This window comes from Pholcus phalangioides, unplaced genomic scaffold (genome assembly GCF_987345545.1).
Source record: "Pholcus phalangioides strain wild (caught in Gottingen) unplaced genomic scaffold, Ppha-v1.0 ptg000018l_1, whole genome shotgun sequence".
NCBI classification, from domain to species: Eukaryota; Metazoa; Arthropoda; class Arachnida; order Araneae; family Pholcidae; genus Pholcus; species Pholcus phalangioides.
Genome location: NW_028301611.1, coordinates 112,040 through 135,821, shown reverse-complemented (window position 1 = coordinate 135,821; position 23,782 = coordinate 112,040). Strand labels below are relative to the sequence as shown.

Genomic DNA, 23,782 nt, shown 5'->3' with positions numbered 1-23,782 from the left:
CCGCATGAAATTATGTTACTTCTCAAGTATAAATTTTGTGATTAGGATTAAAAGTTGCTCTAGCCGCTGGTGCTGCTTCTGATTTGATTGGAAAGCTTTATCTTGTGTTGGGAAAAGCATTCTGCGCAAGCAGAAATTGGGAAGCTTCCCTGAAGTCAATAGAAAAAGTATGTACTTATCTCTCACAAAATATTTGATCTTGTTACTTTTATAAATTATTACAGTCGCTGTAGCTTGTGGACAATGTTGATAGATGGAGGTTTTTGAGTATCCTGTCATTCATCAAAATTTGTAATCAATTGATATTTACTTGAATTTTTAAACATCTGCAGTGTGTTGAGTATTTGGGCCGCAGTGCAGAGATCCTGAGAGCATTCTGTGATACACTACTAGAAATGGGGCATGCTCAAAAAGCTCAACAGGCAAGTACATTATATATATATAGTAGGATAAAAATACATGAGAAAAAAAAAGATAAAAATGAGGAGTATCTTTTGAACGATTAGTAGAAACCTCCACTCCCTCTTTTCGAACCATGCATGGGGTTCCCCTGATGATGACCCACTGCATAGGTTCTATTTCACTCTCATAAAATTCAATATTTTTCCTTTTTCTTAAAATAATTCTTTTTGTGGTATATATATACATACATACATACATATTGTATACCTGTGTTGTACATTCAAACTTCTTTGATGCAAAATATTGCTTCATATGAAACATGTTTGGTCCCGTCAAAAAGTAAAAGTTTTTATAATTTTATTGGGCACCATAAAATAATTTTCCTGATCCTTTTACCTTTCAGTTTTGTGATCATGAGGTTTGATTGTATATTCACTTACATACATATATATATATATATATATATTAAATTTATTAGAAAAAAATTAGTGACCTTTTTGATTAGTGATATCTACTTGTGTTAATTTAATGAAATATCACTAAAATATATACAGGTTGATTCAGAAAAGATGGAAAAACTTTAAGAGGTGGTAGAACGCATGCCCGCACACACACACACATTGTTTTTTTTTTGTGTACTACCACCTCTTAAAGTTTTTCCCATCTTTTCTGAATCGCCCTGTATATATTTTTTTATATTCAACCAAATTTTTGCCTGTCAATTCAAAAAGTAAAACAAAGTCTAAAATTCTGAATTTTCCATATATTGCATATTGTGCATTTCAGGCCAATATTATGTACATGTGAATAAGTTGAAAATTTTTTCTTTGTAAAAGCCATATCTACTTGGGTTTTTCGAGCAGGGTGATCCTTCAATTTTATATCCAATAACAATATTTAAAAAAAAATGTCTTTGATTAATTTTTTTTTTTGCAGGTATATTCGGAATTGTATTCAATATTGGAAAACGAGGCTGTTCGATTGCAATTGGAAGGATATTTGCATATCCTTAGAAAAGAACATGCAGCTGCCTTAGAAAAGTAATTTATTTGATTTGTGATAATGTTTTTCATATTAGGTGAGAATCTTTTTCTCATGATCAAAATATTAGTGTGACCTCTTTCTACTTTTTATCTTTATATTTGTCATTGTGAATGATAAAGGTTTTTTCTTATGAGTTTAATATTCATTTTCATGGTACAACAAGTTTTGTGTTGTAGAGTGAAACACACCATTATAAATGGTTTTCTTGTTTCTGCTTTGCAAACATTTGTGTATAAATTATTTTTTTAATTGATAGATAGTTTCTCTCAGGGCAGAGACTCATGGTTGGTACAAGTTAATTTTCATCTCAAAATTCCCCCAACATTAGTGGTTTCATCCAAATTTATCATTTATCCTCAAATTTGTTCAAAATAAATTCAAGTGTGATTTTTGTATGTCAAATGAAGGATTGTTGCCCCTCTCCGATATAATATCCATGTATGATTGATTTCAGTAATATTTACTCTGCCTGGTTATCTAAGTGCTTAAAGCGGCGGTTTCCAGCTTTCGTGTGGAATTTTTTGTGAGGGTGGCAGGCACAAATGTGAAATTTGTTGTTAAAAGGACTATTTCATTTACTGTAACATAGTTGTTACCATTCGAATTCGGGCGTCTCTCATTTTTATTTTCAATATGGAAGACAGATTGCAGGGCTTCTCTAACAAAAAACATGCATAACTCTGATATCCTTAAGTATCGTTCTTTGAGATTATTTTACATTTGTGACTATTTGGTGTTTCAGAACAGACAATTATGTACATTAATGTTGTTATTATGCATATGCACATTAATTAATTATATAATTACAGCAAGTTAATGTCATGCATAAAAACACGTTATACATTTACACATTAAATTATAGTTGCCAAACTCTTTTCTGCATAATAATTCTTATAATTCATAGAAATTTTCCAGAAAGAAGTTTACGATATGCATGTACAGTTAAGGGTCCATTCAAGTATTACGTCAGCAGATTTTGAGCCTTTTTTGAACCCCCCTGCTGTCAGCAAAAATCTCCCCTCCTCCCTTCAACAAAATTTCGTCAGTTCTGCCCCTATCTTCTAAGGTATATTGAGATCAAAGATGTACGCGGGGGAGCACAAGCCCCTTGTCTCCCCCCCCCCCCCCACAGATGATTAAAAATTTATTTTTGATGGGAAATTTCTTTTAATTGAAATATTGAAAGAAAATACCTTTTTATGTTATTATAATCAATTTCTGTTCATTTCAATGCTGTTTTAAGGCTAAGAACTCAAAATTTCTCTTTAAGAAATTCATTGCAATCCACCCCCTAAGTTTTTTGTGCCCTCCCCCCCCCCCCCCGATCCTGTATTCGCCTCTGATTGGGATTGCCTTTCGAGAATATACATAGGGGGGCAGGGTAGGCAAAAGTAGACAATAATTCCCCCAATCACCATGCACACACTCTGTGAACCTCACCTCCTTCATTTGAAGAGCATGTATCTATTTATGTACTGGAGTCTAGCAAATCACTAAAGTACAACGCATGTGATGCACTGAGTGGATGTAAAAATGTTAGCAGACTCCCCACTTTATAAGTGAGAAAATATATGGGGGGGGGAGCATCTCTTGAGGTCTAAGAGGTCTGGAGAAGGAGGCCGCTGTGGTGGTCGAGTGGTTATAGTGACGGACTCGCGATGCGAGGATCCGGGTTCGAACCCCACAGTGGTGGTCGGCTGAAGTTGGTTTTCTGTGGTTCCCAACTTCAAGGCGCAAATGCGAGCCGATCTCCCCGTTAAAAAGTCTCGCCACAGAGAGCAACAGTCCTACAACAATAAATCATTCAATCATAACACTTCACTCATAGTTAGAACAACTAGTGGCAGATGGCAGCACTACACATAACAAGCATTACAGAGAAACAACAAAACTTCACGTCAGGTTTCACTACACGTACACGCACATTCCCGCATGTACCGATTCGTTGGGGGGTTCCGGGGTGTGTGTGGGCGGGGCACATGTGTGGTGTAGTAGTAGTAGGTAGGGCCTCCAAAAAATGGCTCGGGGATCCATGATGTTCTTAAGTCGGCCGCCTCGTTGGGCAATTTGCCTGTTGTGGCGTTGTATTTGTATTTGTATTTGTAAGACTTATCAGTAGTGGGGGGGGGATGTTAGTTTTCAGGTACCCACAAACTAGGAAAGGTTTTCCCTTTTTTTTTCAGTCCCGGTAATGATGACATTAAGAATATTTCATATTTTTATAAAGGGTGGTTGATGACAACGTAAACATCAGTCAACCCGCCCCCCCCCTCCTTCCCCATTGATGCTGACGTAATCCTTGAATGGCTTGCTACCATTGTTATATAGCAATTTTATAGTCATTTCCAGGTTGCCTGCAAACAGGTTGGGGACCACTGGTTTAAAATATCAATCTCTGGTTTCACAGGTCTGGGTTCAAATCCTGGTACCAACATAAAGAATGGCTTCTCAAAATTTACTTCAAATTTTTAAATTTGAATTTTATTACCCTTGAGTGTACATAAGATGATTGTGGAGACAAAAATGGAAAATAAAATATATAAATAAATAGATGTCAATATCAATAATCAATATTAAAAATGGATATATTTTGCTGTAAGTCAGTGATCATTGACATATCTTGCATCTTATTTTTCATGAATCTAAAGACTCAGGCAGTCAGTGACACTTGAAGAATCTGCTTTCACATTACATCTTATTGGCCGGGTACTGTGGGAAATGAAACAGACCGACAAGGCTTTGAGGTTATTTGTAAAGGTACAGAATTTTTTTTTTTAAGTGTGCAACAGTGTCAAATGAATACAATCCAGCATGAAATTTGGTCAGTAATTTCATTTTAAAATGTAGACACTCACTAAGATATTTTTTTTTCAAAATTGAACCCCTAAAGGGGGGGATCATTAAGTAGAATTTTTAGATTACAAAATTCACACTAGAAGAGCCATGGGTAACAGCTAGTATTTTTTATATGGGTAGGTCGCAACTAGATACATTGTCAGCTAGGGCAAGCACACATTTTGACTCTCCCATGTTATGTAGAAGTAGCAGTTAAAAAGGGTGAACTTGGTGCCCCTCTAGTCCAGCGCCTGGAGCACTAGACCCCCCACCCTTAGTTGCAACACTATGTGGGCTTGGCTTGTGAAGACAATATGTTGTAATCATCAACAATTCAGTCAGGACTTCTGTTTTCGGGAATTTCTTTAATTAAGTATTTAGGATTATAGTATATACTCATGTTTAGACCAAGTTTTTTCCTTGGAAATTTGTTCCTTAATGTGGTGGGAGGGTTGGCTTATACATGGGTCATTTTTCAAGAAGATATTTTCTTCTTGAAAAGATATAAATTTTTTTAATGATACAGAAGAGCATAGGCTTTACTTTGGAATCTCCACTTGCATTTACACCCAAACAGGGGGCAAGACAATTTTTCATGGACTTGTATTTTGAATGCCACTCCCGTAACCAGAGTGACATCTGAACGAATGGGCCCAAATCAAACAAGGGCCGCTCAAACTATTGAAGGGTTCCATTATTACACACAAATATGAATACAATATAATTTTCACTTTGATCTTTCATTATAAAAATAAAAAGGAGTTCTGAAAAAATACTTGAACTTGGCCTCTTTACTCGTTAAGATGGTTTTGTCCACAGTAAGAGGAAGCAAATCTTCGACTTTTTAGTTGTCATCATGTGATGTTCAACTGACAAGGCAAAGCCTCATATAGACTAGGACTTGTCTGGGAGTCTTTAGCATGCAGGCTACTTGTATTGAAAGACATATCTTGTTTATCAAGTCAAAATAAGTTACAAAAATTCTAAATTTTTGCTTGTCGCACAAGACATTGCTCATATATTGAGTCAAAATTTGTTTAAAATTTTTTCTCGTCTTGCAAATCACTCTTAAATTGATATTCCACTGTACTAGTAAATCCAGCTATTTAGGTTTCATGATGCTAATGCTGTTTGAAAAAATTATTCCAGGCTGTGGAACTTGACCCATACTTTTCAAGAAATTTCATATATCTAGGACATTATTATATGCAGTTTTTAAATGACAAAAGGTAACCTTGAGTGCTTTTTTTCCTTATTTTTAGGTTTTAATGTTAATTTGTTAATGCATTATATATCTGAATGTTACATTTTATATGCATTAAAGTTTTTTTAGATTATCATAGGACTAATTGTCATTCTCATAAAAAATTGGCAGAGGAGGTTGGTCTTAATATCTGCTCAGGGTTATGTTTTTAAGAAAAAGTATTTCAAATTTAATTTTATGCTATTTTAATGCATAAAAAAATCGGAAAATAGTAAAAAATGTTACTTTTGCAAAGAAAAACTCTTAAAGCAAAATATAGTTCTAAGGTTCTGAGACATGAAAAAATTTTGACTTTAATCTTGTAAATTTTACCTGGCTACGCATGCAAAGTGATGCACATTTGTAAGGTGAGCAAAATTAGTGGGAGTAAATGTTGTATGCCGGCCTGCATTACTCAGAAATATCATGCATTTTCTTGAACTGGACCATTATTTTCCATATCGTCTTTTGCTCTTGGTGAGGGTAGGGAAAAGATTTGATGTGAACCTGATTCCACCTTGACAAATGGCAATGTATTTTTATTTTTTCTTTGCAATATCCATATTATTTGCACAGCAACTATAATTTTTATAGTAATTATTATTTTCGTATTATAGGAAGGCCAAACAATGTTATCAAAAAGCTTTTGATTTGGATAACACAAATGAGGAAGCTTGGATGCCCTTGAGTAGCGTGCTCAAAGAATTGGGTGAAAATGTGAGTTTTTTCATTTTCATCACTGAAATTTTTATCCATGGCTTGAAATGTTTGAAATCATTCATTTTTAGGTTTTTCAATCAAGATGTGAAATAATAAACTGTGAATAGATGTGAAATAAAAAATATAGGATATTAGGGTGAGAATGAATTTCAGAGCTCTCTTTTTTTCTTGGGTACACTGATAAGGTTATTTTCCATAACCAAACCATATTTTAAGTTGCGTAAAGCTCCATTTACATGGGAAATGGAAAAAGCCTCTTTCTTTCATTCAGCAATAAGGGAAAATTGTGAAGAATTATGGTGAAATGGCAAAAATCCACCAAAGAAGAGGGCGCAAATCTTTCCTCCACTTTTTTCCCTACGAGGGGAAAAAAGTTGCTAATCAGGTTTTATTCACCAAACCACCCATTTTAAAACCCGAACTTTACACATATAAACAGGACTTACTAGACAGGTCTAGTAAGACCTTACTAGTCCTTCTTTTTGATGTCATTTCAAGCATCCTCCTACATTTTAGAAAATTCACCCTTTTGTCCTCCTTTTCAGGTTTCTGGAACTCTCTTTTTTTTAATGGGGAAAATTTTGTTTTTCACTCTGAAACATTATCTCTTCATTGACATGAGTGTTTGTGTTTTTTTCACATGTGTTCACACACTTTCACCACTTGCTGTCAAAATTCCCATAATACAAGAACCCAAATTGCCTCCAAGCAGGGCAGATGCTGTTCTACCATGGCCCAGCTTGCTCCAGGATAATATGAAAAGACGGTACTATAAAAAAAAGCTCTAAAATAAAAAACCGCAACATCAATTTTAAGAATATCATTTTTTGCTTTGCTCACCAACACTTAAAGCCATATACTAAAGTGGAGTTGCCATCTTAATGCATGGGCTTACCCAGGCATGGCTCAGGGGCCCAAAGTGCAGAAAGAGCCTCATAAAAATAAGATCTGGCCAAATTTTTGACAGAGTATGTACATTGGATAACAGGTATTTCTGGCCAGGTTGGGGTTCCCAGATAAATCACTTTACCTGAGGCTGCTGATGCCGTTAAGACACTCTTGAGAGAGGGGAGCGTTCCCTCTTCTATTTAGAAATATTCAAAATAGTGGTATGAAGTTCTTAAAAAAATTTTGTCACTATTTATTGTAAAAATTGGTAAAAGCAACGTTATCAACAGTGAACACACAAATGTCCTCCTTTCTCAGTTTCTGATTCTAGTAACCCCTATGATTATACAGATATTGTCTTACTAAATAACTAAACTTGAATCTGAACTGATACCCATTGAGCACATAGGTGTGAACTTGTTTTAGGTTCAATGACTTAAATGCTCCCCCACCCCATCTCAATATTTACATAAATATTGTTGATAATCAACAGATATTAATTAAAATGTTGAGCTACTAATATTTTCAAGAACTTAATGCATATGGTTGATCTGTATGCTAATAAATCAACTAGCATATTATTTATTGATTTTCAATTTATTTTTATCATAGTGAGAAGACAATGCCTATAGTGCTTAAATAAAGTTCTAGGCCATATATGCTTAATCCATGGCCCGTTGGCAAAGTGTGGCCCTCTGGGTCATCTGATGTTGTCTGGGATCTCAAACTTAATTTGTAAAAATGAACTAAGCTAGTAAATTTACAGATAACTTACATAACCTGAGGCATATTTTCATAGCACTTAAGCGGCCTGTTGTACATTTATATATATCACTTAACCATCTATGGTCTATCCCAATAAAAACTTATTGAAACTGTTGTTGCCAATTGTTGCAAAAACAGATTTGTTGTTGCAAAAACAGATGTAAATTGGTGCCATTAGCATATTTTTAATTGAAACAATACATGCAACAATTTAATTAATTCCATATTCACATATTTACAGATCACTTAAGTCACCCACGGCACATTTTCATAACAACTTAAGTGACCTGCAGCACATCTACACATCATTCAAGTGAGGGGCCCCAACTAGGGGAAGCAAGCGGGTCTCATGCCACGGGTGCTGGACCAGAGGGGGCGCAAATTCTATTCTACCTCTCCTTCAACATTACAAGGGGTACCAAAAATGCGCACTTCCCCCAGGTGACCAAACATCTAGTTGCGACATATTTACAGATCACTTGAGTGCCCCCATCACGTTTTCAAACCAATAAAATGGCCCACACTCTCCTAAATGGTGAACACCCTTGTTCTGACTTTCTGAGAAGGGAATAGACCCTGTCTTGTTTTGTACTTTTGAATGAAATCATGATCTCTATGTAAATGAAGAAACTGTTTGGTAGAAGAAATAAATTTGTCTATTTCAGATATCACACTCTCCGCTATCCATACGAAAGGTAGTTGATGCAAACATGTATTTAGGTAAGAGAGAAAATTCAACTGCCCTTGTGCTGGGAATCAAACCCATGTCTTCTCACTTTCCGGATGAGTGCCCTAGACCACTAGACTACAAAAGGCAGTGAATATCTGATCGAAGATTGAGATACTTATTGCCTTTGTAGTCTAGTGGGCTAGGGGTACTGACCCGGAAAGCGAGAGGAAGTAGGTTTGATTTCCCACAAGGGCAATTGAATTTTCTCTTCCCTAACTACATCTTTGCATCAGCTAGCTGTTAAAAACCTTCCATATTTCAGATTTGCATGATGTCTACAAATATTTACAATTCAAGACCCATAATGTTTGCTGTAATTGTTTTCATGAAGGGTTTTATAACCATATTTCTTTTCAGGATGCCAACTTAGAAATTTTGTATATAGTGACAAAACAGCCTGTTAATCAAAAGTAAGATTTTTTCCCCTTACGCATGTCATTTATTCCAAAAAGTTTTTTTGTTGTTGTTGTTGGTGGTGATTAAGTAAAAATTTTTTTCCCAGTTGCAAGTATGCATGGACACAGTTAGGCCTTTGCCAACTACAAAACAACCAAGCTTCAGATGCAGTGTTCTCCCTGCAAAAAGCTGTCGGAGCTGACCCATTCAGCAGGTAAATATGATGACAGCACTCTTTAAACATGTAAAATGCATGCCTCAGAAACAAACTTCATATTAGGACACAACACATATTTATTCAAGATACAAGATTGTATTAACAAGTGGAGAGCGACATTCATGTCATACATATTTATTCGACACATTCTGACATGCATCAATTTGTTAAAAGTTCCTCAAAGGAATATTTACGAGGTGCATATGCAGTTTAATGGTGGCAGTAGTAGGTGATTTTTTTTCTCGCTACGTTCATGGACCATAGAGGGGTAATAGTGAATGTTGTGAGAAAAAAAAAAAAAATTAAGTACAGTAAGTAATAATACACATGGCAAATGCATTGTCAAAAAATCCATTATAAAAATTTCTTTTCTCAATTTTTTTTTTTCGTTATTTTAGAAAGTATATCTTTAAGTGGCATTTCAGTATACAAAATATGGTTATAAAAGTTCAGCACTTTATCTACAAAGAGTTGATTCCTAGTCTATACTTTTTTTTGAGAGCTGCGGAAATTTTACACATGTTCAAAGATTTATAAAATCGTGCCAAATTAAGGGAATTAGAAATAAAATAAAATTCAAAGTAACAACTATTCAATTGTGCTAAGCAAAATTTTATCTGGCTTTTTCTCAGCCTGACATATCAAGGAACGAAACAAATATTTTTTGGATTTTATGCCAAGTTAAACTTGGCATGAAATCCAGAAAATATCTGTTTCCAGGATTTTATCTCTTTAAAATCAAAGCAAATTTGTATATTTTGCCCTCAATATTTTAGTTGATTGAAAAACTCATTCTAATTAATTAAATTGCTGTGTTGATTGTATTGTTTCAATTAAAAATATGCTAACAGTACCAGTTTATATCCGTTTTTAGTTAAAAAAAAAAACAATATTTTGTTATGGGGGAGGGTCAACTATACAGGGTTAAGTACGCAGTAGAATCTTAATTATTCAGAACCCTTTGTTAAAAGGGTAAAATTATCGCTGAAGTCAGAAATTATCCTGTCGATGAAAATGTTAATGAAGATAAAATGATTTTGTTAGTTGAAATAAGCCACAAGGATACTTTTGGGTATTTTTTCAAAAATAATTGCTTGGTCGAAGCAGCAGCAACAACGTGACAGTTCTCGATTAAAGGCCCGAATGGCATGGTGGTAAGATGCTCGTCTACCATCGTGAAGGTTGTTGTCAGGGTCCCGGGTTTGAACCCAAGGGAGAATATAGATAAGATATTTTCCCAAACGAACTCAAGGCGACCACCGATAGACAGCACCTTCCCATCTCACTAATGGCAGTAAATTGCAATATAGCGATATGGCCAGAGTTGGTGTTTGTTTGGTGAAGTAGTTCTCGATTGAAGCAACATTGGTTAATTTTCACAAATGAGAAATTTTTATTGCATTAACTAATATTATAAATACTATGTAGCTATATAAATACTACATTTCTTTTAAATGGGTGGTATTTTAAAGTACTGTAATTCCCTCCAGTGTGTAATCTGTGGTGGTATATTATAGATGCCACTTTTACTACTTTGAGAAAAGAATATCGCATACAGCAGGGCCATCTTAAGAGCATCATGGGCCCTCGGCCAAGAAATTTTTCTAAGGCCCTATCTGACAAATTTTCCAAAATTTAAACTGGTTCTAATTTCTCTGAGGCCCCTCTTCCCTTGAGGCCCCCGGGCTGTGCCTGGATGGGCCCATGTGTTAAGACGGCACTGTTGTACAGTCTATAGCCATGTATAATCTCCATGTGAAAATTTCATTTATTAATAGTGAAATTTAAGGTTTGAAAAGGGTTGCTTGTTCACTTTTGTATAAAAAATTTCAGTTTTTCTATTCAGAAATATATGTAATCTATAATTTTTTTTGAAATTATTTTCACAAACTAAATTCAAAAAATATTTTTACATTTGTGCTAAACTCTCAGAAAAAAAAATCTATATAAATAGGGTGCATAGCTAACAGCTGGCACAGTAATTTACTGGAGAATCGTTGATCCTAGAAGCATACCTCAAAACAAAAAGTATCCAAATAACCTCCAATACGCCATTCATATTGCAAGGGGTTGTATAGTTATCAAAATAAAATAAGAAAAACTTTTTATATGGACAACCTGTGCTCAAAACCAAATTAGCAAGTTGTTTCCCTGTCTCTCCTGAGGCCAACAAAATAAATTCCACCTTTTTTAAGTGCAACATTCACTGAGATATCTTTCGTTTGTTTGGACTGCTTCTCCCCCCCCCCCCAATTTTTCTCCATTTTTTCAATTCAAGTATCTCAGCAAATATTGCACTTAGAAATGTGGAATTTCTTTTGTTCGCTTCAGGAAAGACAGTGCAACAGCTTTTTAAATGGGTTTTTGAGCACAGGGTGTCTGTATAAAAAGTTATTTTTTTATTTTAATAACTACATAACTCCTTGCAATATGAGTGACATATCTGAGGTCCATGAATTACTTCTATACTTTTCTCCTTACTGGAAGTATGCTTCTAGGATCAACGGTTTGCCAGTAAATTACTGTGCCAGCTGCTCACTATGAGTCCTGTATAAAAGATGAAGAGGTATGTAATCCGCATTAAGAAATTACAATGGTTTTTTAATGTATAATTCTCTCTGTGGATTATATGCAGGAAAATATGGTAACTCAATAAAAATCTTAATTCCCAACACCTTATTGTAATACATGAAAATTAAACTAAAATTTGCTATATTGATGCTTTGTTACTCTGAATCAGTTATGCCTGGGAATGTCTTGGTGATGCGTATCTAAAGAGAGGAAGTTATGAATCCAGTTTGAAAGCATTTGAAAAAGCTGCTGAGCTAGATCCAAAGTCCATGTATCCTTTGTACCAGTAAGTAAATGAGCATGATTTCATGCCATTATATTCATAGGTTTATATGGATTGATCTGTTAAGCAATATAATTGTGTATCCGAAATTCTTGAAGCTGTGAAGATTTGAGACTTGAATTGGTTTATTTATGAGGTGTTTGTGTGCTTTTACAGTATAACATGTGCACAATCACACTCTCATTACCTTAATGTATGGTTGACTTGAATATCTTGTTTATTTGATTGTATGAATGTGTTTCACATGATTATCTTAAATCTTATATAAACTTGTTGTAGGACTCACTTTTGTTTAATTTGCCAGGCGTTTCTAATTACAGTTCAACCTGTGTAGTTTATTCATTTATTAAATTATATAAAAAGTATTGAAATATTTGATTTCTGAATTAATACAGTCGATGCTCGTTATAATGCCCCCCATCAAAAATGCACTTTATATCAGAAGAAAGACATAAAATGCTATATAAAAAAATTTTACACTGACTGTATTAAGTGCAGTTTGTCTATGGTGAAAATGCATTGTTGATGGTATATACAGTTTGAATCCCTTTATAACGAACTCCAAGAGACAGAAGAAATCACTTTGATATAAAGGAATTCCAGGTTTTTACATTGTTCCTATGTGAACGTATTTGGGGGAATTAGAAAATTATTTGTTAAAACAAGATTTTCGCTATAACATTCGTTAAAAACAGGATTCTACTGTACTGCAAAATGAATGGATCCTTAGTTACTGCACAAAATGTACAACAATGTGAAATATATAAATGTGCCTATTTAAAGCAAGGTCAATATTTTATTATGGAAATATTTATTTATACAATATTTTATTTTTGAAATCATTTGCAAACATAAAATTCATTATACGACGCTGATTTTGCATGTACAATATCTTATTTATTTTCTCTCGTCTTCAATATGTGAAAACAATAATACTAGTCTGCATAATGCTTGAGATGAAGATTTAGGGGAGGGGTAAGACGTAAGTTGGGGTATTGCTTGTATATTGTAAAAATATATTAAATGCTGCTTTTCGGATTAATCAATAAACTGTAGAACCCAGTCTTAATTAGCCTTTGTGTGCAAAAAATGACAGTAGTGCAGCAAAATTTATTAAATGGAAATTACATTCTCTAATGTTTATATAAGTTGATAAGAATCTGACACATTAAGATTCTTCTAAAAAATATTCCTTAGAATTTCATCAAGAGTTTCAGTAAATTTTAAAAACCATGTATACATGTCCGTTTTGTTTTATATAGAGTTTCAACAATCCAGAAATCTCGGGGCTTCTTTGAAGATGCGATTGAAAGATACAAGACACTCTTGGAAGTGAAATCAAATTACATTCCTGCCTTAATAGGTAAACTTACAGTTAATTCATGTTATCCTGTTGTGATTTGCACCTCTTAATTTTTTATGATAGTTTAATCACAAGATTATTATTATTTTATGTGATGTTCAAAGTGAAAGGTTTCTAATTCAGGTCTTGCCGAAACTTTACTGCTTCTTGGTCGCAAGTATCTTGCAGAATGTCTGTTTGGAAGAGCCAGAGATTGTTTTCAAGAAACATTGGATGTTCTTGCTAGGTAAAATTATTTATTACATTTCTCCAATGTATTACTTATATTCATGTTCACGTATTTTCTTATTTAGCTTTTGAATGCCTGGACTTATCTTGTTGTCGAGATATATTTGAGATCTTTTTCATCCTGGTTTTGAGGCAGAACCAGGATCAGACTCATTTAGTGTAGAGAAATCCTGATTTATCTTAACAAAGGCATAGCCAGTTTGATTGGAATCTTAAATTGTAATGAAGGTTAATAATTGAGTATGTCCTTGAGTTTCATAAATGGAAGGTTTTTTGATGAGTTACAAAATAAAACTTAATAAACTTGATTCCCATTAAATAAGTACAGTCAATTCATGACAAATCAAATAACTGTTTAAGTCAGAGTTTCCTTGTGGCTGCAAAACCTTTAGGCTGGTCATCCACTGAGGGTGACTACATGCAACATACTACATGAGTGATTACATCCAACATTTGAGATGTACGGCTAGGGGCTGAGGTCATGCACTGAAGGTGATGCAACTCGCTACATAGTTGCAACTGCACTTCGTACCAGGTGGAAATAGGAGTGGATTTTTGTGCATATGAACCTAGTGCTATTTTTAATTACGTTATTAAAAATTGCACTTGGTAGATTTTATTTCATCAGAAATCATTAACTATCACAGATTTCATGTGGTTATGCATAATAAATAATGTTGTATTTATTAAGATCGCAAACTTCATTCATAGTTTTTGCTTAATATTGCAAGAATGGTAACACTTGCCTTTCATATTGTACGAAGTTTTTTGTCACTTATGGCACTGGAAACTTTTAACTTTTAAATTCATGAGAAGTGAAAAATATTCTGACTGAGAACAAAAAAAAAAACAAGTGACTAGATAAGAAAACTAAACTAAACAACCGCACTACAGCTGCACAGAAGTAGTAAGATGCCTAAAATCCCATTCCATGGTTACTCAGCACTATTTGCAATGGGCGATGTTCATTACTTTCTGTGCATTAAGATCAGTCTGACACATGTCTAGACGACTGTGTGTATTACTCATAGTCACTTCCAGTGGATGGCCATCTTTAATATTGTATTTAAAGTTACATTTTTTCCTTATTTCGAAGTTTTCTAGGTAATCACTGACCAACTTGGCCTGCTGTGACTGCAAATCTTTTGTCGTACATCCCGTCATGACAAAATTATCATTTTGCTTGCACATAGTAGCGAGCAAAGTTTGGTTGTAACTAGTTATTTTAACCATTCATTTAAAAATTCCTTAACCCACCATCGATAACAAGTATATGGGAAGAGATAGATTATTCCTTGACAGAAAATAATCTGATATTTAATATGTGTGCATAAGCCACATTTTCTCTGTTTTTTCTACTATTAATTATAAAATTATTGCTTTTAGAGTGAATTGCATTTCACTATCTTCTTTTTATTATTCAGGGTCTCATCAATAAATCCTTCTTTTTGCTGTCTGTGGAAGTTGGCCGGTGATGCTTGTACTTTTCCATTCAATCTTGATGACTCTTGGTTTCCAATTACTGTTCCTGCTGCATTAGAAAAAAAACTTGGTAGTGATTTAGGTCCTTGTACTAAAAAGCAACTGGTCAGTTTTGGTGCAAAGTGAGTGGAATTGGGGTTTATAAATGGTTATGAGATTTGTAATTGTTGTTTTTAATTTTCCAGGTGATGTGTTTTCAGTCCATAATAGCTCTAATAGTTAGAATAAAGTCAAATTTATTGTTGATGTACAGCATGACCCTGGCTATCCGAGTTTTAGGTTATCTGAGATACTCGGAAATTCATTGTAAAAGTCTTTAGGATAATGAGGTCTGGTGCTATGGTTTCCATAGCACCAGACCTCATACTTTTAGTATATTATATAAATTGGCTTTGCTGGGATTTTCAGCTAGTAGAAGGGACCCTGAATATTACTTTGCCTGAGGAGTTCTCAGCTGTTTGACAGCTCTGGACTAAACCAAATGGATATATCGTCCCCATGGGAAGTGGGGGGGGGGGGGGTGAAACTGCAGATGCAACATTGAATTTTATAGGAATCTTAAATAAATGTCCTATTATAAATGCTCTTTTGATTGGAGGTATTTAAGATTTCAGTTTTGATATTAAAATCTATTTTCAGGTTTTATGGACAAGCATTGACCTTAAAAGAAGATATGAGTAGTCTTTGGCATGATCTCGGGACTAATTATCTATTTCAAAGTATATTGTCTTACACATCAAAAGATAAGGAGGATTTCAGCAAGAAATCATTGATATGTCTTCAAAAGGCTGTCTCTCTTGCTCCAACTAGACATGAGCATTGGACAGCTTTAGGGGTAGTTGCCTCAAATAAAGGTGATTCTGATGCGTAATGAATTTTTTGAAATAAATTTGTCTCATTTGATACTCCATGCAACTTTTATACAACACAATTACAATCGTTTCTTCATAGTGCTGCAATTTCAAGCAGTATATTCAAAAAGTTTTAATTATTTCCAACAAAATGCTACTGTTCACAAGATATTTTGAACAGGAAATAACAAGCAATAAAAAATAGCTTACCTCAGGATACAATGAGGAATAAAATGAAAATAAATGTTGGCTAATTAATGCAGAATATTTTCAATATTAAGTTTTAAGTTAGTTTTAACTGAACTTTATTGTGTTAATAATGCTACTTTGATTTTCAGAAATTCAAGATTATGGACTTGCCCAGCATGCTTTCATCAAATCCATAGAAATCGAGAGCAATGTAAGACCTTCACCCTGTTTTCTTCTACATTCATCATGAAAATTATCAATAATCTTTATTTAATAAGAACGCAATCAATGTAATCTAATCTTGTAACCACACACCTGAAGAAACTGTCAGAATTTTTCTCTTTAACCAGATTTCATGTTAATCAATTAACAAAACTTTAATTGGAATTGAAAAAAAAGAGTTTTTGACATACATTCTCCAGTAAAACCTGTTGTCAACGGAATTGCAAGGAACAGATTTTTTTTTCATTGAACACAAGTTCCCGCTTGATAAAGGTTCGATTGGCACAACGTGTGAAATTAGGTTTTCTCAAAGCATCCATATAAAATTTCACCCCACACTGTTCTTCTGAATTGACGACATTTACATTATTTTTTACTTTGCTCTAAAATTTTCAATGAGGGTGTCAGTATCTGTCATGCCAGATTCAGTTCATACAATATCAACTATGATTATGTATCTTCAGCACCAGGGATCTAACTAAGATTTTTGTGAGGGGAGGGCAACATGATTTTGCTGACCCTACCACTGTAAAATTCTAAGATCTTATAATGTTGTTTTTGTTCCACCTAAAATTCCCCCCCCCCCCCCCCAAAATTTTACCACATGGGCAGTTGCCCTCCTCACGTCCCTCTAGTTCTGATCCTGCTCAGCACTGCAATCATGGAAAGCAGCTTGCATACAATTTTGTAAGTCTTGCATATCATTTGCAAATCCAATTCTTGCACACATTTCTCGGAGAGCCAAGATTTTTTCCACTGAAGACAGGTTTCCACTTGATACAGGTTCTGTTAAAGACAGGTTTAACTGTAGAGCCAAAGAACTTATATAAAAATTCCAGTTGAATGTTGTTAAAATTCTGAAAAATATCTGTGATAGAAAGAGTGAGCAATAATTTCAAAAAATACTGAAAGTAGCTGAATGATGAGGGATTTTCCATAAATTCATATACAATTATTTTCTGTTATTTGATTATTCCGAGGATAAGCTCACAACATTATGCAAATGAGCGAAAGCGTGTCTGATGCTATGTAAGAGAAGTGTTTTAGCATAATAACTCGCGTATGATGTCAAAATGAACAAACTTAAGTCAATAATCGAATTAAAGAAAGTAATAGAAATTCAGTCTTCCAATTAAAACCTTGATGTAACAATACGGTATAAGGCTCAAGAGCCAAAGAAGAAGGAATAAGCCTCAGGAGAACGAAAATCATGAGAACTGAGGTGGACATTCGAAAAAAAAGACGAGACATGTGTGAAAGTGATCGAGTAGGATTGCCTTCTTCAGTGTGTGTGTGTGTGTGTTTTTTTTGTTAGTAAATTCCTGTTTAAGTTTGTCTCAATAAGTGCTCATTATTCGGAGAACCTGAGAACACTACAAAATTTTTTAAGCTCTTAAATGGGGAAAAAATTGTTCTAGAACAAGTGAAAAAAAATGCATGATTTAATATTTTGAAATCAGTTATGTGTTGGGAAAAAAACTAAGTTTCCTGTTTGACCAAATGGGACTATAGTCATTGCACGTATAACCCAGATTTTTTTAAGATGTGGTTATCAATCGTTTATTGTTATTGATCCTGATACGACCACATTGAGTAGCCTGCACTATAACTCTAAATTTGCTTAAGTTCATATCCCTAGTTGTGTTGCAGGTTCACCCACCCACTCTTATCTTCCTGGAATTTATGTTAGAAACATTGTATTCTGAAAGGTTAACTCTTTAAAATGTGAACTGTATGAACAGATTGTGCTTTTAAAGGACAGGAGACATTTCTATTCAAGTTGAAAATAATTTATTTTGTATTAAATGATCTTCTTTGGAAAAGTCTGTGTAAAGAAAATTTTTTTAAATCAAAATCTAGATTGAGGGGGCATAAGAATTTTTTTGTATGCAATTTTTTTGTCTTAATGCAGCTTCATGGTTTCCATGGGATTTATGGTTTTGCCACCTATGGGCTCCTTAAAATTTGCTGCTCTTCTCTCACTGTTGTTCAATTTTCTTCATTCCTCAAATTAGCCATCCCAAGCTATAGCCCATGCAGCCCTCACCCCTGTAAACACTCCTTTGAGTCACTCTTTTGGGCACTCGCATGCTTGTACACTTTCTTAGGCAACCTTCTGGCTTCTCACTGCCTCTGTCGATCACTCTTTAGGTCACACTCATGCTTACAAACTTTCCAGGTCACGCTATTAATTGCTTGCTGACCTGGTCCCTCGCTATCTAGGTCAATCTTTGTGCCATTCACATGCTTGTATGCTGTTCTGGTCAATCACATGCTTGCAAATTCTTCAGGTCAGTCACATGCTTGCAAACTCTTTAGGTTGTTCACTGACCCTTTCCCTTGCTCTCTATGTTGCAACTTTGGTCATTCACATGCTTGCACACTCTCTAGGTCATTCTTTTGGTGGCTCACCAATCTGCTACCCTGTTCTCTAGTCTAGGTCACTTTTTATCATTCGCATGCTTTCACACTGATTTGGTCACTCACATGCTTGTTACCTCTTTACTAGCTTTCTAGCTTTTAGCTATTGCTCTCTTCCCTGTCCCAGCTTTCTTCACCATATTATGAATTAACTATTTTCTACCGTGTCCTTTCAAACATTTTTTTCCTTCTCTTTGCATTTTCTGTCAAATATTGTAAATATGTAATTTAATTGTAAACTCTAATTTGTATAGCATTATTGAAATTGACTGGGGACAAATAAATTATGTTATGTTATGTTATGTTAGTTTACTCAATGACTTGCTCTCTAGGTCACTGCTTTGTTCACTCACATGTTTGTAAACTGTCTAGGGTCACTCACTGACCTAGTCTCTCACTCTTTAGGCAGAGGTGGATTTGTTGTTTCACTGCAAGTTGGCAATATAAATTTCACTGCCCTTCTCCCATTCTACTAATTCTCTTGACCTCCCATTCCTCGAATTTGCTGCCCCTTCGAATTTGCTGCGCTGGGCTGTAGCTCACTAAGCCCCTTATAAATACGCTTCTGGTAGTTTTACATCAATTATGTTTGGCTGTAGTGCTAAAATGAGCATTTTTCTTTCTCTCTTAAGAATGCTGAAGCATGGACCAATCTAGGAGTTTTATACCTGGCTAATGACAATATTGAAGTAAGTTTATCATGAATAGAATTTGGTTACATTGAATTTTTAATGCTTGTGTACGATTTTTATCTCTTAAAATGATTATCGAAAAACATTTACTTATTAGGGATTTTTCAAGGCGATCCCGATCTTTTCAGATTGGGATCATCTGATCATTATGAATGTCTTATTTCATTGCAGCTCGCGCATGAGGCTTTCAAAGTTGCACAATCACTGGACCATAGTTTTCCATTCTGTTGGATTGGTCAAGCTGTCATAGCGCACAAAGTGCAACATGATGAGACGATTGACTTGTATCGGCATGCTACTACATTGGGGTCACAGGTAAATTTTTTTTCACGATCTAAAGTACACTATATAAACGTTATGAAAAATGATATAAGAAAATATAATGCTTGAGTAAAAAAAAAAATATTTGATTGCATGTGAACCTTTTTGTTTCTGTAAAAATATGAGCTGGTAAAGACATTCATACATGTCACCATTGATTTATCACCTGCGGTATTTTCTGAACAAGTCTTATGATTTTCTATCCATTTTTTCCCTTAGAATGAAGCATTATTAGGATATGGACGTGTTGTGTGCAAAGCTCTGTCAGATTCATCTAATCGAACCAGTGAACTGTACAAATACAACATTGAAGAAATGGATGCAGTATGTGTGGCCTCAGATTGTGTTACCAAATACATCGGTAAGCTTCTTTTATTCATCAGACATAAACGTACAACTGTAATTTGTTTTTTAAAAAATGTGACCATAGCTCTGATTCTGAATCCTTTTTAGTTTTGAGCATTTGAACGTTCCCATTTTTTTTTGCATACGTAGTCTCTCTTGATTTGTGTTATCGATTGGCTCAGCAAAGTCAATGATATAAAAGGAGTTGAATTTAACATGCATGAGATAGGAGGGGAGGGGTCTTCAGGAGGGTGAAAAAATGGAGAGAGATGCCAATAAAGTCTTTGTGAAGGGATCGTTTAGGTCTGTACACTTTTGTGCAGATCTGGGGGGGATGCTGAAGGAAGCTATCACCCCTTCCCAAGAGCCAAATAACAAGGTAAAATTGTTCTGTCCTATAAAATATGCACTGATTTATTACGCATGACACTACAATTAAAAACCTTACCTACTGAGTTGTCTACTTTCAAATTTGGAAGCAAAATGACAGCACTACTTGAACACATATCAAGCGTTAAGTAATGAACTTCACATATAGAGGATGCCTAAATGCTTGCACTCTTGGTAGTGTCATTTTTTCCAATTATCACAACAGATGGCGCCATCATGGGAAAAATGTCAGCACAATTATTTCCCCCCAACGAAAACAGAACTGGTGAAAAGTAAAACAAAAAATAAATAACGATTGGTCTCCCTTACCTTATAATGCATTGTTCCCATCATTTGGTCAGTTTCATTGCTTTTCCTGGAGCGTGGCGAGAGGTTTTCTTTGGTCAACAAGATTGTTTTTCTTATATTTTTTGGCATTTTTAAAAGCTTTCATAACCTTATAAAAAGCTGTACCCTCAGAAGTTTTTTTTTCTTTTGGGGTTGTTGCTTTCTTTGTCAAAGAACCAGTATTGAGTGTTATTTGCATCCTATTTTCTTTATCTCTGACTGGAAGAGGTAGTGCCCCCTCCCCCATGGACAAGGGGAGGAGGGGGCTGACAACAGGGCCATCTTAAGAACATCCCGTACCCCCAGGCCAAGTGTGATTTTTCTAATGCCCTACCTACTACTACTAAACCAAACATGCATCTCGTCCATATTCCTCTGCAGAACTTCTAACGAATTCATACATGTTGGAATGTGTGGTGTGTGCATGTAATGAACCTTCCGTGAAGTTTGTTTCTGTGTAATGTTTGTTATGTGTGGTGCTGCCTTATTTTTTCTAACTATGCATGAATTGTAATGATTGAATAGTATACTAGTGTAGGCCTGTTGCTCTCTGCGGCGAGACTTTTTAACTTGGAGATCAGCTCACATTTGTGCCTCAAAGTTGGGGACCACATAAAACCAACTTCAGCCGACCACCACTGTGGTGATGGTGGGGTTCGAACCCGGTCCTCGCAATGCGAGTCCGTCACCATGACCACTCGACCACGACAACTGCTAATGCCCTACCTGGGAAATTCTTGAACATTTCAATCAGTTCTCATTTTTGTGAGGCCCCCTTTTTCTCTTGAGGCTCCCGTGTCATGCCCGGTTAGGGGCCCATGCATTAAGATGGCAGTGGTTGACAAGGCTCCAAGTCTGGCTTGGGGGACTCAAAATGGATGTTGCAGTTTTCTTCTTGCAAAGCTGCTTTTCAGACTGTCTTTTTCATATAATCCTGGAGCAAGCTTTGTCGTGGTTGGAATAACATCTGTCCTGCTTGGAGGCAACTTGGATTTAGTGTTGTTAACAGTCAGAAAATTTTCTAACTACATTCTTCATCAAAAACAACTACAAACCAGGCTTAAAACAACTGGAATTAATTTTAGTCATTATTCGAATGCCCATGCGTCCCATATTTCAGGGATATTCCCATATTTTCACATAATTTAATAATTGACTACTAGTGCAAAGGAAAATTTTTGAAATGACCAGGAAAAACAACCAACAACCATGGATGGGAATTTTTTGCAACTAAATGGCCAAAAAAAAAGACCAAAACTAGCTGGAAAATAAGTTGGCAACTCCGCTTAGGTTTGCCTATTTTGAGAATTTTTACAGATATCAATGAAGAGATATAAATTTCTCCAGTGGAAAAAAATTTCCCCCAAAACAAAAAATTCTGGTTGAAAAGGAGGACGAAAGGTAAATTTTTCCATAACATAGGACTGTGCTTGAAATGAAATCTAAAAAGAAGACGTTTGGTAACCCTGCGTTAGGTTCACAACACACATCCCAACATGTACCCATTCGTTAGAAATTCCATAGGGGAATATGGACGAGGTGCATGTCTGGTTTAGTAATAGTGGTATTGCTGTAGCATTTTTTATTTATGACAGCATCCTCTCATTTCAGAAAATGTTTTTTTTGTTTTTCCACTGTAGCGAATAACAAAAGAAATCCAGAAGCTTATAATATCCTTGGACTTCTCCTAGAGAGACAGAAACTGTACATCGGAGCCCTTAGAGCATTCAAGAAGTAATTAATTGTATTTCAAATTATGTTATATGTGCAGTCAAAACAGAGTTTCTAGTGACCTGTGTGGAAAGTCAGAGGAAAATCAGGGAAAATAAAAATGATCAGTGGAAATGTGAAATACAGTTAACTTCGCTTATTAGAATAAGGGATAATGTTATCATTTCAGTATTGTTATCGCTCTTGCAAGGAATGAAATGAACTAATGTCATAACATGGGAAAAATTTTTGTTGGTAGTTATCTCAGGACTTAGGATAATGTTATAAATTTTTATTCCCACATTCTGAAGCTGAGGTTTAACTAAACTTATATTTTTTCCTGTAAGTTATCGTTATCAGGCTGCAAGACTATGTAGGAGGCTAGAAGGTGTTATCTTCTCCCTTTCCCTTGTTGACAAACATTTCTGTACATAACGTTGCGATCGGTCCATAGTACTCGCTGTGACCCATATATGTGTACGGAGCTGCTTTTGCACTAGCCTTCCTATAAAGAAAGCAATGCATAATGAAAAAAAGAGCTTTCCTTCAGCTCTTGATCAATTTCCTTAACCAATTATGTGGGAAATAAAAATGGTAGTCCCATTTTACAAATATACTTCTACGAGACTTCTTGTTCAACCAGACAGAATGTATGGTCACCGTACTTGCAACAGGACTTTTTTCCAGATGTAATTATCATTCTATTATTTTTATCGGAAAGCCTGGGTCTTGTTATTGATCACATTAAGTGGCATGGACTATATTTGGTAATAGTAAGGGAAGAAACTGAAACTTGAAAGGTTAATCCATTGTAAGCAGAAAACCAAGATCTCAGTCCAACCTCGTCTGTCTAGAATATAAAATTCATTCTTCAGTTGCAGTGTGAATGTTTTTTTTCAAATTATGTTGCCTAACATCTTTCAGCAAAACACTGTGTTCAAGATATTGCTCCAAAATATATTTTACTATCAAATTTATGAATGTCTGTTAAAAAAACCTGTCCTTGATAAAAATACTGGAAAAAATCGCCAATTGTCACCGAAAATGATGCCAAAGGTAAGCAAAGTCTCCACAAAAGTAGAAAATGTAGAACCATTGCATTGGAGCAGTGAATTTAAATGAGTTCTATGGGGGAAAAAAGCATTTA

At 35.0% G+C, this 23,782-nt stretch overlaps 1 protein-coding gene across 3 annotated transcripts in view; it reads left to right on the top strand.

Annotated features, from left to right (window-relative positions):
• The window catches only part of LOC149071475 (tetratricopeptide repeat protein 37), a 65,018-nt gene that overhangs the window by 15,311 nt on the left and 25,925 nt on the right, over positions 1–23,782 (top strand). For all 3 annotated transcript variants that reach the window (XM_089247649.1, XM_089247650.1, XM_089247648.1), the window contains 18 exons: positions 46–167; positions 333–422; positions 1,339–1,442; positions 4,095–4,203; positions 5,431–5,510; positions 6,142–6,241; positions 8,985–9,037; positions 9,130–9,237; positions 11,981–12,097; positions 13,357–13,457; positions 13,581–13,683; positions 15,110–15,289; positions 15,807–16,021; positions 16,357–16,418; positions 19,483–19,539; positions 19,714–19,857; positions 20,083–20,224; positions 22,566–22,659. In XM_089247649.1, the coding sequence (XP_089103775.1) occupies positions 46–167; positions 333–422; positions 1,339–1,442; positions 4,095–4,203; positions 5,431–5,510; positions 6,142–6,241; positions 8,985–9,037; positions 9,130–9,237; positions 11,981–12,097; positions 13,357–13,457; positions 13,581–13,683; positions 15,110–15,289; positions 15,807–16,021; positions 16,357–16,418; positions 19,483–19,539; positions 19,714–19,857; positions 20,083–20,224; positions 22,566–22,659 (1,981 nt within the window). The remainder of the gene's footprint in view (positions 1–45; positions 168–332; positions 423–1,338; positions 1,443–4,094; positions 4,204–5,430; positions 5,511–6,141; positions 6,242–8,984; positions 9,038–9,129; positions 9,238–11,980; positions 12,098–13,356; positions 13,458–13,580; positions 13,684–15,109; positions 15,290–15,806; positions 16,022–16,356; positions 16,419–19,482; positions 19,540–19,713; positions 19,858–20,082; positions 20,225–22,565; positions 22,660–23,782) is intronic.